This window comes from Acomys russatus, chromosome 21 (genome assembly GCF_903995435.1).
Source record: "Acomys russatus chromosome 21, mAcoRus1.1, whole genome shotgun sequence".
In the NCBI taxonomy this organism is placed as follows: Eukaryota; Metazoa; Chordata; class Mammalia; order Rodentia; family Muridae; genus Acomys; species Acomys russatus.
In genome coordinates, this window is record NC_067157.1 from 24735349 (window position 1) to 24750713 (window position 15365).

At 40.8% G+C, this 15365-nt stretch overlaps 2 protein-coding genes across 2 annotated transcripts in view; both read left to right on the forward strand.

The window, feature by feature from the left end:
* The first annotated feature begins 321 nt into the window (after window positions 1–321).
* Window positions 322–9776, forward strand: Hint3 (histidine triad nucleotide binding protein 3). Its single transcript, XM_051164042.1, has 5 exons — window positions 322–624; window positions 3593–3710; window positions 6156–6225; window positions 8135–8261; window positions 9059–9776. Exons 1-5 carry the CDS (start codon window positions 445–447, stop codon window positions 9092–9094), a joined length of 531 nt encoding a protein of 176 aa, XP_051019999.1. The 5' UTR covers window positions 322–444; the 3' UTR covers window positions 9095–9776.
* Window positions 9777–14845: 5069 nt separating this feature from the next.
* Trmt11 (tRNA methyltransferase 11 homolog) overlaps window positions 14846–15365 on the forward strand; it is a 44210-nt gene continuing 43690 nt past the window's right edge. Inside the window, exon 1 of the mRNA XM_051164041.1 lies at window positions 14846–14968. Coding sequence (XP_051019998.1) covers window positions 14897–14968 — 72 coding nt within the window. The 5' untranslated portion in view covers window positions 14846–14896. The remainder of the gene's footprint in view (window positions 14969–15365) is intronic.

Consider the following 15365-nt stretch of genomic DNA (forward strand, 5'->3'; position numbering starts at 1 on the left):
CCAAACAAGCTCCATAAATAATTTTAGCCATCCTCTCAAACCCTTAAAAACTAAAACTTTTATACTTTTTTTTTATATATATATATAATGACATACACATAGAGAAGCAGATACAATGTCCTTCGTATTTTATACCAAGGTTAACAACAACTCCCTGCATTCAGGTCAGGAAACAGGCAGGAAACGCCGGTTTGAGCGGCGGGCTCCCGCGGCTGCGCAAACGTCATCACCGGCGCGACGCGCGGTGGGGGGCGGGGCAAAGCCCTTTGACGTCCTCGCTCGCCCTCTAACGGCCGCATTTTTCGAGCCCGCGCTTGGTAGCCTGGCTCCCTCTCCCGGAGTCTGGCGGTGCGCGTGCGCCAATTTGCTGTAGCAAGGAGGACGGATCAGGGGCGGTGACTCCTCGCGGAGCCCCGCTGATCCTGAGGTAGCCTCTCTGCCGCCATGGCTGAGAAAGTGGAGGGCTTCTCCCGAGAACCGGATCCCGACCTTGAGGCAGCCGCCAAAGTAGGACCTGAGGTGTCCTCCGCCGGGACCTCGGAGTCGAGGAACTATGACAGCAACTGCGTGTTCTGCCGCATCGCGGCGGGCCAGGAGCCCGACACTAAGCTTTTGCACTGCGAGGTGCGCGGCGACAGGCCGGGGTGGGTGGGGGACACGCTCTCCTGTCCCTGCTCGGGAGCCTGTTGCTGTGTGAGGACTAGCTGGACCTAGAGGGTGACAGACTTCTCTCCGGGACCCAGAGGTCTCCAGCGGCCCCCAGCGGCGCCTTTGCTGCTCGGTAGGGACAGATGGTCCCATAGAGCCAGGCACCCTCTGCGTGCGTATAGGACACAACAGCGCTCCTGGCCGTTGCTCTTTACGTAGGGGAATCTTGCTCTTTCCTAGGCAGTAATTTTAAATTCTGCATACTTCCGGTGTCGGTGGAGAGGGGACGACTGGTAGCAAACAGATCGTGGGCGTGGTGAAGTGTGAATTTGGTTGGAAGTGGGCTGGGTGGGGTTTCAGGACGAGGTCTGTTGCTTAACAGCTCTTTGGTTGGTGGCTTGTAAGTGGTTACACCGCTGAAGAAAATGTCTGCGCTCCTCCTCCATCACCTGTGAGGGCCTCGTGAACTCCTCGTTGCATTACAATATATCGACTGGTTCACTCCTGTGCAGATCAAGAGCAAGTCATCTTAGCTGCTGCGAGTTCGAGAGTGCAGCAGCCGTGCCATACTGGAAATCATTGCTCCACAAAACTCCGCCTTTCCCCTTGCACTATTAACATTCTTTATATCCCATCATCGCTCATAAAGAGTTAATCTTCTTAGAGGGATCAATCATCTTGCATTTAAAATTCTCATTACACACCTGTTTGTTGTAAATGCCTGAACCGATTGGACTTATATAAGGTGTGCTTTACTTATATAGTTAAGCGCAGTGGAAGTTATTTGATTTTGAATCATGAAGAATTTGAGGAACCTTTCCAACAAAAGGCAGAGAAAATTCTTTACCTCGCAGAGCTCTGTATAGTTTTCTTATTGTATTTTTCAGAATTCATTTAAGCAAAGGATATACCACATATTCTAAATATGGGACCAGTTCCAAGGGCAGTGTCTTATTTTTTGTGTATGAGGCACAGGTATACATAGGATACATGAATACCTTTGAAAATTATTTGTTAGAAAAAATATAGGAAGAACAGGATAAGCAGATTCTAGAATAGTCTTTAAGAATTACAACCAGAAGCACATGATAGAATGTTACACAAGATAGCATTTCTGCTCCTTGCTTTAAAAGGTTAGATGCTATCCTAGAAATACTTCCAGAGCTATGTGGAGATCCTTTACATCCCCTTTAAGGACTATTCAGCACTTTGTTGTGTGGTTTTACCAACATTGTCATTTAGTTATGGGCAATTAGCTCCTTTTCAGTTTTTTGCTCTGGGAAGTCATATTGTAAAAAAAGAACAACTGTAGCCTGCCAGAGGTGGCACACAGTTTTAGCCCCAGCACTTGGGAGACAGACAGTCGGAGCTCTGTGAGTCCAAGGCTAGCCTGGTGTACAGAGAGAGGGAGAAGGAGAAGAGGGGAGGGGAGGGGAGGGGAGGGGAGGAGAGGGGAGGGGAGGGGAGGGGAGGGGAGAAGGAGGTAGTTCCTAGTTCCAGGACAGCCAAGGCTACACAGAGAAATCTCGTCTTTAAAAAAAAAAAAAGAAAAGAAAAAAAGAAAAAGAAAGGAAAAAAAGAAAAAGAAAAAAAAAAAAAAACCCTGTGACTTAGTGGCAGAACTTGTCATGTGTGTAAACAGGTATGGCTGTGATTTGGTTACCAGTACTACAAAAAAGAAAAAGAATAAAAGTTCATGTCTGTATATAGATACACACATAATTTCATATTTTTGGCAACTCATCCTTACAATCAGATTTTTTTTTCAATAATGGTTGGTTCAGTAGTAGCAATTGAAGACTATTATGTGCAGAACTTATGTCAGTATTTTAAAAGCTTAGTGGAAATGCAATCAACAGCTAACTGAAATACCAAGTTTCTTTGCCTTTAAATTAAAAAAACAGTTCATCTGTCATGTTGGTATGTGGTATGCATGCACATGTATATTTCTAGAGGCCAGACAGGAGTGGCTATCTTTTCCTGTTGCTGTTCACTTGGTTGCCTGAGATAGTCTCTCACTGATCTGAGGCCTGTAGATTGCCTACACTCAGTGGCTGAGCAGAGCCCTCCCTGTGGAGCACTGCCGCACCTGTGGTGTTGGGGCTCTAAAGGAAGGTTTGCAGCCTGTGCAGCTGCTCTTTACCCACTGGCTCATCTCCCTAGCCCAGGGTTCGGTGGTTTTATCTTAACCTTTTAAAAACATTCTATCAACATTAATGTTTATATCTGCTGCTTAGAAAGGCTGTAATACAGTGGGTCAAAATGTAATGTTTGTGCTTGTAATCTTAGAAAACTAAGGCCCACAGTACGGGTATGCAGTTCTCGCGATACTGAATTCTGGATCTTGGGATAGAGAATTGAGGGATAACAGTGCATCCACAGAATTTTGCTGAGAAAACCTATGTTTATTGGTTTAACTGCTGATTTTGAGTGAAGAAAGCCTAAAGTAGGGAATGGTTAATATATAATGAAATTTAAAAGTGAGATTTCTTTTTCTTTTTTGGTTTTTTTCTTTGTAGGGTTTCCTTGTGTAGTGCTGGCTGTTCTGGAACTGTCTCTGTAGAACAGGCTGGCCTTGAACTCTCAGAGATCTGCCTGTCTCTGCCTTCCTAGTGTTGGGATTAAGGGTGTGCACACCCCCCCATCCCACCTAACTGCCACTCCCCCCCCATGCTGTTAAAACTGAGATTTCTGGTAAGAAAGTTTTAATGAGCTTTACTCATAATTGTTCCTTGAAATTGACTTAATATAATAAATAACTCATGACAGATGATAAAATTTTTTTGTGACTTTAAGTAAGGCAGTCATGAAATTTCTCATCAGGCCTAAATTGTAACATGAACACCATTCCCTTCCATAGATCTGTAGTGCTTACGTCACAGCCGAGCAGGATAATGTTGGGATTTTTTTTTTTTTTAACTAATAAATATGACTTTCCCTTTAGAATGAAGACCTAGTTTGTTTCAAAGATATCAAACCAGCCGCATTTCATCATTATCTTGTGGTACCAAAGAAGCATATTAGAAACTGCAAGGATCTAAGTAGAGATCACATAGAAATGGGTAAGAGAAGACAGTATCCCTGTGCTATATCACATTGAATTGCCTTTAAATATGGCAGTGACCACTAAAGAGGTCTAGTCAAATGATCAAAAAGAAAGTATGAATTCTTCAACCATTCTATTTTTTTTAAAACCAAATAGAAATATAAAAATAACAGTATAACGCCCATGTATTTGTCACACTAACTTTAATTTGTAACATGGCAATGTTATTTATTTATCTATTTATTTCATATATTAACCTGCCACAGTGGGTTTGAAGTAAATTTCAGATATGGTAATATTTAATTTTTAAAATCTTTTAAGAGATAATGGGATTCTTTTTTAAAAAAATGTTTTATGTACATTTGTTGTTTTGCCTTTGTGTATGTCTGTGTGAGGGTGTCAGATCTTGAAGTTACAGACATTTGTGAACTGCCATGTGGATGCTGGGAGTTAAACCTGGGTCCTCTGAAAGAGCAGTCAGTGCTCTTAACTGCTGAGCCATCTCTCCAGCCCTGATAATAGGGCTATTTATACTGGATTATGCTCTTTTTAAGACAAGCTGTCAGTATTTTGGTTTGAGCTGGCATTGAACTCACAGAGATTGCTTGCCTTTGCCTCGAGCATTCTGGAGTAAAGGCCTGCATGTGCCACCGTGTCAGGCTTCACTTTGTGCTTTTTTAAATGATGGTTTTCTTGACTTTGAATTGAAGATGGTATGAAAAATTATAAACAAGCTATGCTGTATTATGAGTTTATGTTGCTGATAGTTTCAGATGCAGATAAATCAGCACCAGAGTTCCCTTACGAGGTTTCGCTTTTGAACTTACAGCCTCTGAAAAGGAGATATGAATTCTGTTTGTTTCAGAATATCCCTGTATCAGAATATCAATGCTTTCTTTGACTTTTTAAAAAATGATAGTTTTCCTAAAACATTTTTCAGTTTGTTTCAAATCTTTTAGTAGCCTTTCTCACTAGGGTCTGGAACTATTTGGCTGTACTCTATGATAGCCTACCACACAGTTAACTCGGCAGACGTTTTAGAGGTGAGTGAGAAAACTCACAGGAAATCTTGGTGTAGTATTATTGTTCATGACCCTGTAGGTGACTGAATCTCCAGCTTGAAACTTGTTTCTAAATACTAGAAATACCTTAGTTATCTGCGGTTCTAACCATGCAGTTTAGAATATATATGATTTATTACCACAAGGTAACATTTTCACTTATAAATATATATTTAATTTATGGCTGATTGATTATGTATATGCTACTAAACATTTCTATTTCATTCTTTAGCTATTTCTTAGAGACCATATAACCTCTTAGGAAGTTTTGTTTTATCTTCCAGGTAGAGCTAACTTTATGGAGATTAGAAGCTGCTGTAGTTACTAGCTACTATTGCTGATGCATATCAGATATTGTAAATATTGAAGCTGATTGCATTTGGAATTTCATTATATTTCCCCTTCTCTACTTTTATTTGAATACTTTCATATTAGAATCTTAAAGTTGTTGCATTTAACTTTTATGTAATTTATAAAGTAAGAGAAATAATATGTACATGGAAGGATGTGGTAACAGTGTCAAGTCCACCTACTGTTCTTGATACTTGTAAAATTCCACTTACTTGCAGAGAGCATTGGGTTTTTTTGTTTGGTTTGATTTTTTTTGTTCCTCTTCCAGAGGATCCCAGTTCAATTCCCAGCACCCAACATGGCAGCTCACAACATATATGCAAGCAAAACACCAATGCATGTAAAATAAAAATAAACAGGTCATTTAAAAAATAAAAGTTGTAGACTATAGCTAAAGTGCCTAGAAGGAAATTCAAATGTTAATATTAGAAAATACATTTTAAGGAGCTGGAGTGGTAGCTCAGTACTTAACAGTGCTTCTTGCTCTTCCAGAGGGCTTGTTTTTTTCTAACATCAATTTTGGATGCTCACAATTACCTATAACTCTAGTTCCAGGGGGTTTGACACTCTTTTCTGGCCTCTGTGAGCATCTTCACTCATGTGGTATACACACACACACACACACACACACACACACACACACACACTAAACAAATCTTTTTTAAAAAGAAAAGAAAGTGAGTTTCAAAATCAGTAACTTCAGTTTCTGCTTTAAGATACTAGAGCACAGGGGGGCTGAAGAGATGGATCAGAGGCTGAGAACATTGACTGCTCTTCCAGAGAACCCTGGTTTGGTTCCCAGCACCTACATGGCAGCTCAGTTCCATGGTATCTGACACCTGTTCTGACCTCTGTAGGGTTTTACATGGTGCACAGACATACATTCACACACACACATACACACAAAGTAATTAACTAAAACAAACAAACAAACAAATGAAGGAACAGAAAAAGGTAAGTAAAGATAAAGTAAATGTCCAAAAAGAAGCAAACTTTTAGTGAGCTTACTGTGTATTGTAGTATAATATAATTTCTTTCCTGTCTTACAGTTGAGAGCATGGTAACTGTTGGAAAAGCCATTCTTCAAGAGAATAATTTCACCGATTTAACAGATGTGAGGTATGTATGTCTGGGGTAGAAAAGCTTTTTATGAAAGGTAAGCAGCAGTGGCAGTTTGTGCTTCAGGTGCAGTCTTCCTGGGAGTGAGGAATTGACCATATACATTTAAGTATGTCATCTAAATTTAATACATTTCATTATACTTCAGTAATTTCATTGATAATATAATTTTAGTAACCCTTCTTTTTATGCCTCAGCATCTTACAAAAAAAGCCTCCCATGTAGTTTGGACAGATAAGCATATATAACCAATAGGTAACTGAAAGAGTTATAGTCCTACCTTCTGTTAATTCCTATAAAACTGGGTAAAGCGAGTTTACTTATACAGATTTAATCTGTATGGTTTAAAAATACAATGTTGGGAATAAGGGGATGGTTTGGTGAGTGCTTGCAATACATGCCTAAGGGCTCCATTTGTGTTCCTGGAATTCAAGTCAAAAGGTAGGCATTGCTGTGTACTTACCCGCTGTCCACACAGGGCTGGGAGCAGGGCCAGAGCATCTGTGTTGGGGGATGATCTGATGTATTTTGATTTTTTATTAATAAAAAGCCATCCCACCTGGGCAGGCCAGATGAGATAGGTGTGGCTAAGGTTCCTGGGCTTGGAGAGAGAGAGGAATTCTGGGAAGAAGAAGGAGGAGGAGGAAAGACCCGAGGGTCCCGAGAAGGGAAGCAAAGAAGGCCATCATGGGTTAGATGGAAGAGAAGCACATGGCCGGCATGGGCCGGATGGGGATTAGGCCCAGAAGAAGAATATTAACAAGTATTTGGGATTAAGGATGGGAGGTAGCTTGTTAGAAATTATTAGGAGCAGATAGCATGGGATTGTAGTATACAAGATTAATGTCTGCCCTGTCCCAGGTTAACTAAGGCTATTTTAAAATATAACAAGTGCCCGTGTCTTAATTGATTGCTAGCAGACTGATAATATTGGTAAATTAAAAACAACACATCTGGGCTTGCTGGCTTCTGGTCTCGCTCCAGGTTCAGAGAAAAGTCCTGTCTCAAGACAGGTGGTAGATCATGATGCCCAGCCACACAAGTACACACATATGTACTATTACTAGGCTTCTTGCATAAAGTTAACTTTAATTTATTGCTTATTGAGCTGAACTCTAACATTTAACAAAGTTTTAACAAAAACCCATAGTGTTCACTTGATTTTTAAGAGTTAAAATAGAAGTTCTTTTCTATTTAAAAGAATGATCTTACATATCTTTTATAAGTTAAGAAATTAGGGACAAATATCATCTAAATTGTTTTTAGTATTTAACAAGAACCTTATCTGGTGACAAAAGATTGGGTTTTTTGTTGTTGTTATTTTTGTTTTTGCTAATAATGATTGATTGGTCTTACTACAGAAATGTTTTTTATTAAAAGCAAAAGCCTGCCATCTACTGGCTATGTCTTTATTTTATTTTATTTTTGGTTTTTTGAGACATTTCTCTGTGTAGCCTTGGCTGTCCTGGACTTGCTCTGTAGACCAGGCTGGCCTTGAACCTACAACAGTCTGCTTGCCTCTGCCTCCAGAGTGCTAGGATTAAAGGCATGCACCACCATACCAGGCTTACTGGCTATGTCTTAAAGGAACACTATCTGTGTCTAGTACATTTGCTTTGAGGTTCATTATAGGAGCATATCTTTGCAGGATGAAACTTGTTGTGAAGTCCTGAAGTGACTGGTAATAATGCAGCCTAACTTTCTAGAGGGTCTATGGGGCTTTGATAAATGGTGTGACTTGTCTATGAATTTCATCATGAAGGACTGTGGGACTACTCGAGCATAAAGAAAACAAGAAAAGATCTAGGGATGGGAATTTGCTCACCTTCGGATAATTTTAATGTTATATGATTTAAAAGTAATTTCAAATACTTAAGAAGTGACTTGTCAATAATCTCTTCCATTTCAGAATGGGTTTTCATGTGCCACCATTCTGTTCCATTTCCCATCTGCACCTTCATGTTATAGCACCAGTCAAAGAGTTTGGCTTCTTATCAAAACTGATTTACAGGCCAGGTTCTTATTGGTTTGTCACAGTAAGTAATACTGTTACACCAGCACATGCCAGTGTATTTAAAGTGTTTGTCCCTTTTGTTTTTCTTTTCCTGATAGCACTAGACAGATAGAAAGTTCTGTTTATCTTGACCATTTATTTTAACAAACTGCTCCCTAAAATGGTATATCCAAAAAAATGTATTTATTTATTTTGCATTGATGAGTATTGAACTAAGGACTTATGCTAACAGGCAACATTTTTTCTATTGATATATCTCAGTCACTGATCTTTTTAATGTCTCCAAAATGCAGAATTACCCTCCCCCCTCACCCCTTCTTTTTAGTTTGTTTTTTGACACAGGGTCTCACTATGGAGCTCTGGCTGACCTAGAATTTAAAACGAGCTGGCCTCAAACTCACAGAGATTACATGCCTCTACCTCGGAAGTGCTGGAGTTAAGATTTTTTCCACTCCACTGGGCCTTCAGATTTTCTTATAACTGGAATCTCACAGGATATAATCTTTTCAGAATAACCTATTCAATTTAGTAATGTGTACTTGTTTCTTATATATCTAATTTAAGAAATCTTTACTATTGCATTTATTTTTCTTTTCTCATAGAAACTTTTTAATATTTAATATCACTTCCAATCTGGCTGTTTTTCATAGAGTACCTTTACTGTAGCTTATAAAACTATTGTATTTTCTTTTGTGAGATAAAAAATATGTAGTTTCTTGCATGTTGTATCAAAGGGACAATTATCTAGCAGCAGCAGTGATAACTAGACTAACCATATATTCATGTTTGATCTTTATTTAATTGTTTATTTATTTACAGGTTGATCGTTTGCTTGAAAATCTAAGAAAGATGTGAACCATGGACAGGTTCCCTAACTTGCCCCAGGATGACCTACTGTTTTGCTCTTTTTGAAGGCTAATTACAGTGTGAAGGTTTGCTGGATTATAGCCAATGCTACCACTGATAGCCTTACATTTATTTCTCTCATCTGTCATATAGTTATCTGGGAACTTTTTCACTGACTTCTTTGTTTTAATGCTCATTTACGTAAGGTCTTATGCTAAGATACCATAGCCAAAAGTCCATTTAATACAAATTCTATTAATCAAGATACATCCTATATTTTTTTAAAGTTAAGGTTTCATTAATGGTCTTAATATTAATGATATTAATAATAATTTGTGATGAATAAACTGGCAATAAAAATTAGAACTTTTTTTACAGTAAAGGAGAAAAAGAAATTAGCCATTTTATAATAGTTTTACAGTCTTACACATAGAATTTCAAAATAAAGGGTGCCATGCTACCAGTATTCTCTGATCTTGATGATAGAAACAGTTATACGTGTCACTCTGTATTGGTTTCACACAACACACACACACACGTTTCCCCTTAGCCATAGGGAAGATATTCTCTGAATCTCTCAGTGATTACCTGAATTCCACAAATCCCATAATATATATCTTGTGCTTTTTCATTATGTACATACCTTAGGTAAATAGTTTATAACAGGCATAGCAAGAGATTAATGACAATGTGAATAAAACAGAACATTTTTACGGTATACAATTAAAGTACTGCCGATCTTCATGACTGTGCTTTGTTGCCATATTAAGTGGAAGACAACTGCTGTGATGCTATGACAGTTAATCTCATAACTGAGGTGGCTGCTATAAGTGGGTAGTATATACACACAGTGTGGATGATTCTTGCCCATGTGGGATAGAGTGGGATGGTGTGAGGTTTTATTTTGCTATGCAGCATTGCATGTAATTTAATATGTATGAATTGTTTATTTCTGGCAGTATTTGTTTTTTTCAAGACAGGGTTTCTCTGTGTAGCCTTGGCTGTCCTAGACTCACTTTGTAGACTAGGCTGGCCTCGAACTCACGGTGATCTGCCTGCCTCTGCCTCTGCCTCCCGAGAGCTGGGATTAAAGGCATGCACCACCATGCCTGGCTGGCACTTCCATTAGTAGTGTGGGTTAACCATAGGTAACTGACAGTATAAAGGATAGGTCATAGAAGGTGAAGCTTTAGATAAGAGGCAACTACTTTAATATAATTTTAAATGAATATTTATAGGAGCTAGCAATATGGTTATCTTAACAAAATTCTGTGCAATTTTACCTGCCAGGAGATAAGGAAGAAACACAAATTAGTAATGTATGAAAACTGACAGAAATTATTGTCATATGGTATGCTTTTCTATCAAAGGAAAATGAATGAAAATAGTGCTTAGACCCAGTCTTAATGTGAAAATGACTAGATTTGAAAGTAGACAGAGAAGTAGATAAAGAAGTTTTCTTGCTAACATAGTGCTAATGCTATTGGCTTATCATTTAGTAAAGAGTGTTTATTGGGTGTTGTCCTTTGGAGGTGTCTACACACACACACACACACACACACACACACACACACACACATGGGACTGAAGGGAGATGAGGTGTTAAAAGCTGACTCTACATGTGCCAGTGTCTAATAGTGTTATGAATGCAAGCAGCGAGAAAGAAACATAAGCGTTACTGCACTGTAGAAACGCGCTGAGATTTCCAGCTTTTGTTCCTTGTTTAGGGATGATACTGTGCAGTTTTACATAGCTGGCCACTTACTGCCGTGCATGCTCACATACCTGGAGTCAAGTGTTCTCTAGTATGATTAAAATTCATTAATCCAGCACATAATTTTTACTATTTAATGTACTAAACACCACTGGATCCAGAACTAAAGAAGTGATAGCCGCTAGTTTGCATTCAGCTGCCAATGCAATGGGAGTAAGACAGAATTGATTAGCTGGATGTTAGTGTGCTAAGTGTGGTAGAGTCTAGAGAAGAGGCCACAAAGGGAGCTCACTGACGAGAATAGGATGTAGGTAGCAAAGACTCTGTTAGGCAGATGATGGGAAAGCTGGGAGCCTTGAGTTCTGTTTCCAATGTTAATTTATACAAAGGTCTGAATTTTAGCATATTCACTAGAGATGGATGAAGGGATTTGCATGTAGGGGCTATGGGCTTTCAAATTTAGATTTATAGCACTGCCTGTGTAATAGCGTTCTGATTATTTGTGTACTTAATAACCACATTTTTTTTTTTTTTTTGTATACCAGTAAAACCATGAGAAACTTCAGGAAAAGTACAACCTTTGAATGTTTTATCCTGAACTTGCAGCGATGTAATTGACCACATTAATGATAGTACATGATCAGTGGTTAAGGCGTTTTTCAGATACCTTTAGGGACCTTTAAAATATCATTAGCTGGTTGATTCTGCTTGTATAGGTTTATATCCTCTCTCAGGGGCTCAGTGGATAACAGTGCTTACTGCCTGATGATAAAGCCCTGAGCACCTGTGTTGAATTCTGACCCTGTGTAAAAGTGGCAAAGAGAAGAGAGAACTCTACAGAGTTGTCTTCTGACCTGCACACATGACTTCTATGGCTCCCCCATCCTTTATAAATGCACCCATACAGTGATGATAACAAAATTAAATTAGTGTACACTTTATTTATAAAGATGAATAATCAAATTGCAATTACAATCTACTTAGCCTTTTTGGTAGTTTTCAGTTACTTGTTACCTATCCACAACATGAGTTCAAAGCAAAGCTAGTTAATAATGTCTTTTATTCACTGTTCTATTGCCATGAAGAGACACTGACTAAAGTAACCCTTATAAGAGAAAGCTTTTAATTGGGGGCTTTCCGTACAGTTTTAGAGGGTAGTTATTGGTGTGGTGGCATGCAGGCAGGCAGAGCAGTAGCTGAGAGCTGCATCCTGATCCACAGGCAGAAAGAGAGACAGTGGACCTGGTGGTCGGATTCTGAAACCTCAAAGCCCACACCCAGTGACACACTTCCACCAACAGGCCACACCTAATGTTACTAACCCTTCTCAAACAGTTCTAGTCCTTAATGACTAAGCTTTCAGAGACATGAGCCTATGGGCCATTTTTGTTCAAACCACCACATAATTTGTCTCTAAAATGTTTAAAATAAGGCAGATGGTGGTGGTACCCACCTTTAATCCCAGCACTTGTGAGACAGAGGCAGGCAGATCTCTGTGAGTTCTAGGACAGCCAGGGCTACACAGAGAACCATGTCTCGAGAGAAAAAAAACAAAGTTTAAAACAGTATTGAGAACATTATGCATGATGTGATACTAATGTATAAATGTGAAATTCTGATAAAGTAACTAGAAGCAAATGAAAATAAAAAAAGCAATATGTCAAATTTTGCTCCTCTGGACTCCCTTAATATCACTAAAATCCAGAATTCAAATTGAATATTTCCTATTAGTTTCATACCTAAAGTGGAATGTTATAATCACAACACAAAGCTGGGCATGGTGGCGCACCCCTGTAATCCCAGCACTCTTGGCGAGGAAGAGGTAGGCGGATCTCAGTGAGACTAGCCAAGGCTACACAAAGAAATGTTGTCTCAAAAAAAAAAAAAAAAAAAAAAAAAAAAATCAAAAAATAGCCTGGTGTGGTGGTACACGCCTTTAATCCTAGCACTCCGGAGGCAGAGGCTGGCAGATCTCTGAGTTCAAGGCCAGCCTGATCTACAAAGAAAGTTCCAGAACAGCCAGGCTGAGAAATCCTGTCTCAAAAAACCAAAACAAACAAACAAACAAACAAACCAAAACCAACAACAACCACAACACAAAATGCCTCTATCCAATTCCTGGCCTAAGCTTGCTTCCCAGAAATGGCCTCTGAGTGCTTAATAGGCAGTTGTGCCAGGATCATCACTACTTGTAGAATATCAATCTTGAAGAAGGAATCCAATTTCTAAGAGGCCTGCTGTATCATTCTGGTCTTAACTGGTTTAGGACACAAAGCCCTTGTGTAATAACTAATTTGGGACTTGAGACTGCCACCTTTTTCTAATCCTGATAACAGTCACGTAGCAGATTACGTATAACTACAACTCTGAGACAGGCAAGTGCCAGCCACCAGCTCTGGTCGAGAGGCCCTCATGATTCCTGATGGTCTGTGACTGATACTCTTAAGCACACCTCAACCTTCTAGTGAAAAGTGGACCAGAACAATGTGTCCTACACTGGAGTCCTGGCAAACCCAGGCAGAGTTGTATGATACTGGGGAAACCTGGGTCACCTCTTAAAGTTCTTGGCCTTGTTAATAAAAGAATTGAAGAACAGAGAAAAATGTAAAGAAGCACGATAATTTATTCAAGTTTCAAAGAAAACTCCGGACCAGGTAAACTGGAAGTCTTGAAGCTGGGCAGATGGGAAGGGAGGTCAGCCACACCGAGGCTGCCTGCTTGTGGAGGGGAGCATTAGGAAAAAGAGCAAGACCTGAAAGGGCGGGAGAGAACACTGAGGTCCTTCTGTGTCAGAACTTAGGAAGGCAGATAGACCCAGCAGAAGGTTCTTGTAGCTGGTTGGTAGGAACTGTACCAGTGAGTGGGGGTTCTGGGATGCTGAGTACATCTATCTCTTTGGCTACAGGTAATCCCTCATCCCTGCTGGGTAAAAGCTTTTCAGGTATAGCCTGTTGAGGTAGCAGCACCTGTAGCTATGTGCGTAAACCCTCACCCATACTTTGGAAGGAAACCCAATAAACTCACTAGTTCCTAAGAGTAAATTTTAGTGATACTGTGCCTTGGTTTGCTTTTGGGACTTTGTGAGACTGGATAGCTAGCTGTTGCTTACATCACACATGCATAGGCTATATACACTGAAGTGTGAATATTATTACACCTAGTCCTTGTAACAAGCGTCTGTAGGAGAGAATGTTCCAGTTTTTATAAAAAAAAAAACCTGAGGCTCCCAGATGGCACGTGTTCGCTGAGAGCATGGGTATAATGAGTGGTGGGACTGAGGTTTCAGTTATGAAGATTACCACTGTTTACATGCTGACTCTTGATCACGACCACAGGCTTCAGCCATGGTTCTGGCACACGGTGCTAGGGAGAAGGAGGCTCCCTTTATGTGTTGTGTAGTCTCAGGGTATAATGCAACTTCCCCAAGGGTTCAGTATAACTAATGACACTTGTAGAATCTATGTATAGGCAGCTGTGTATCTTATAAATTTTTATGGTATTAGGCCCATCTGTAATTAGGGCAATCCACAATGTTTCAAACCTACGATTGGCTGTGGATTGACTGTGTGCCTGTAACGACATAGCACTAATTACAGTGTGCTGGTCTGAGGAAGGTTTTAGTTGGCTTCTGTACGGAGCAAACCACGGTCACAGGTCCTTGGTGACTCTTGAAAAGTTTTTGAAAAATCACAAAACTACACTCAGTGTTACAGTCTGGTGTAAGTGCGGCCTGGAATCGTGGATGGTTAGGAGTCTACACCGAATACTGAACTTTTGGTCCAGTTTTGAGTTGAGCTGCGGCAGGAGTCGAAGTACCCTCCAACTGGAGTATCACTGGGCAACTCTGCGGGATTATTGCAGTGTGCCCCTTAAAACAACGCACCTCACAAGGGGCGCTTGCCGGGATAGCCATGGCCTCTGGGAACAACAGAGTCTCGCCTTGCTCCTCCCTCTTGCTTCCCAGGAGGTGTATCAGGCAGGAGCGCTCGAGGCCGAGCTTCCGTTTCCGCCCGAGATGAGCCTCAGCGGAAGCTTGTTTCCTGGGAGGAGAAAAGGACGGGACGCTGAGGTCGCGCAGGCGCACGGTAGCAGCCGCAATGGCGCTGCCGGGCTCCTTGAATCGGTATCTGCTGCTCATGGCACAGGAGCACCTGGAGTTCCGCCTGCCGGTGAGCCGTCCTGGGGTGCTTGACGCAGAGGCCCGCACTCCGCACGCGCCGGCTTGGGGGGCTCTGCGGGCAGCCGCGCTCGCCTGGACTGCGGCGCGGGGTGAGGCCGCTGGCGGGACGGAGATGTTTCTAGCAGCCCGTTCGCCAGGACCGAGCGAGCCTTGCCATTCAGCCTCAGCACGTGCGCCAGGTTCCGCAGTAAAGCAGGGGAACCTGACCAGGCCCTCCAGGACCCTGCGTCCATCGGAGGACAGTGACATCTACCGGGGCGCTCAGTGGAGTGTGTGAGAAGTGTCCAAATATGAGGTTTAGGCATGGTGGAAGGCTTGGGGGTGCTACTTGATGAAGTTGGGGAAAAGCGTTTTACTCAAGAAGCGTTTTCTACAATGTCTGTAAT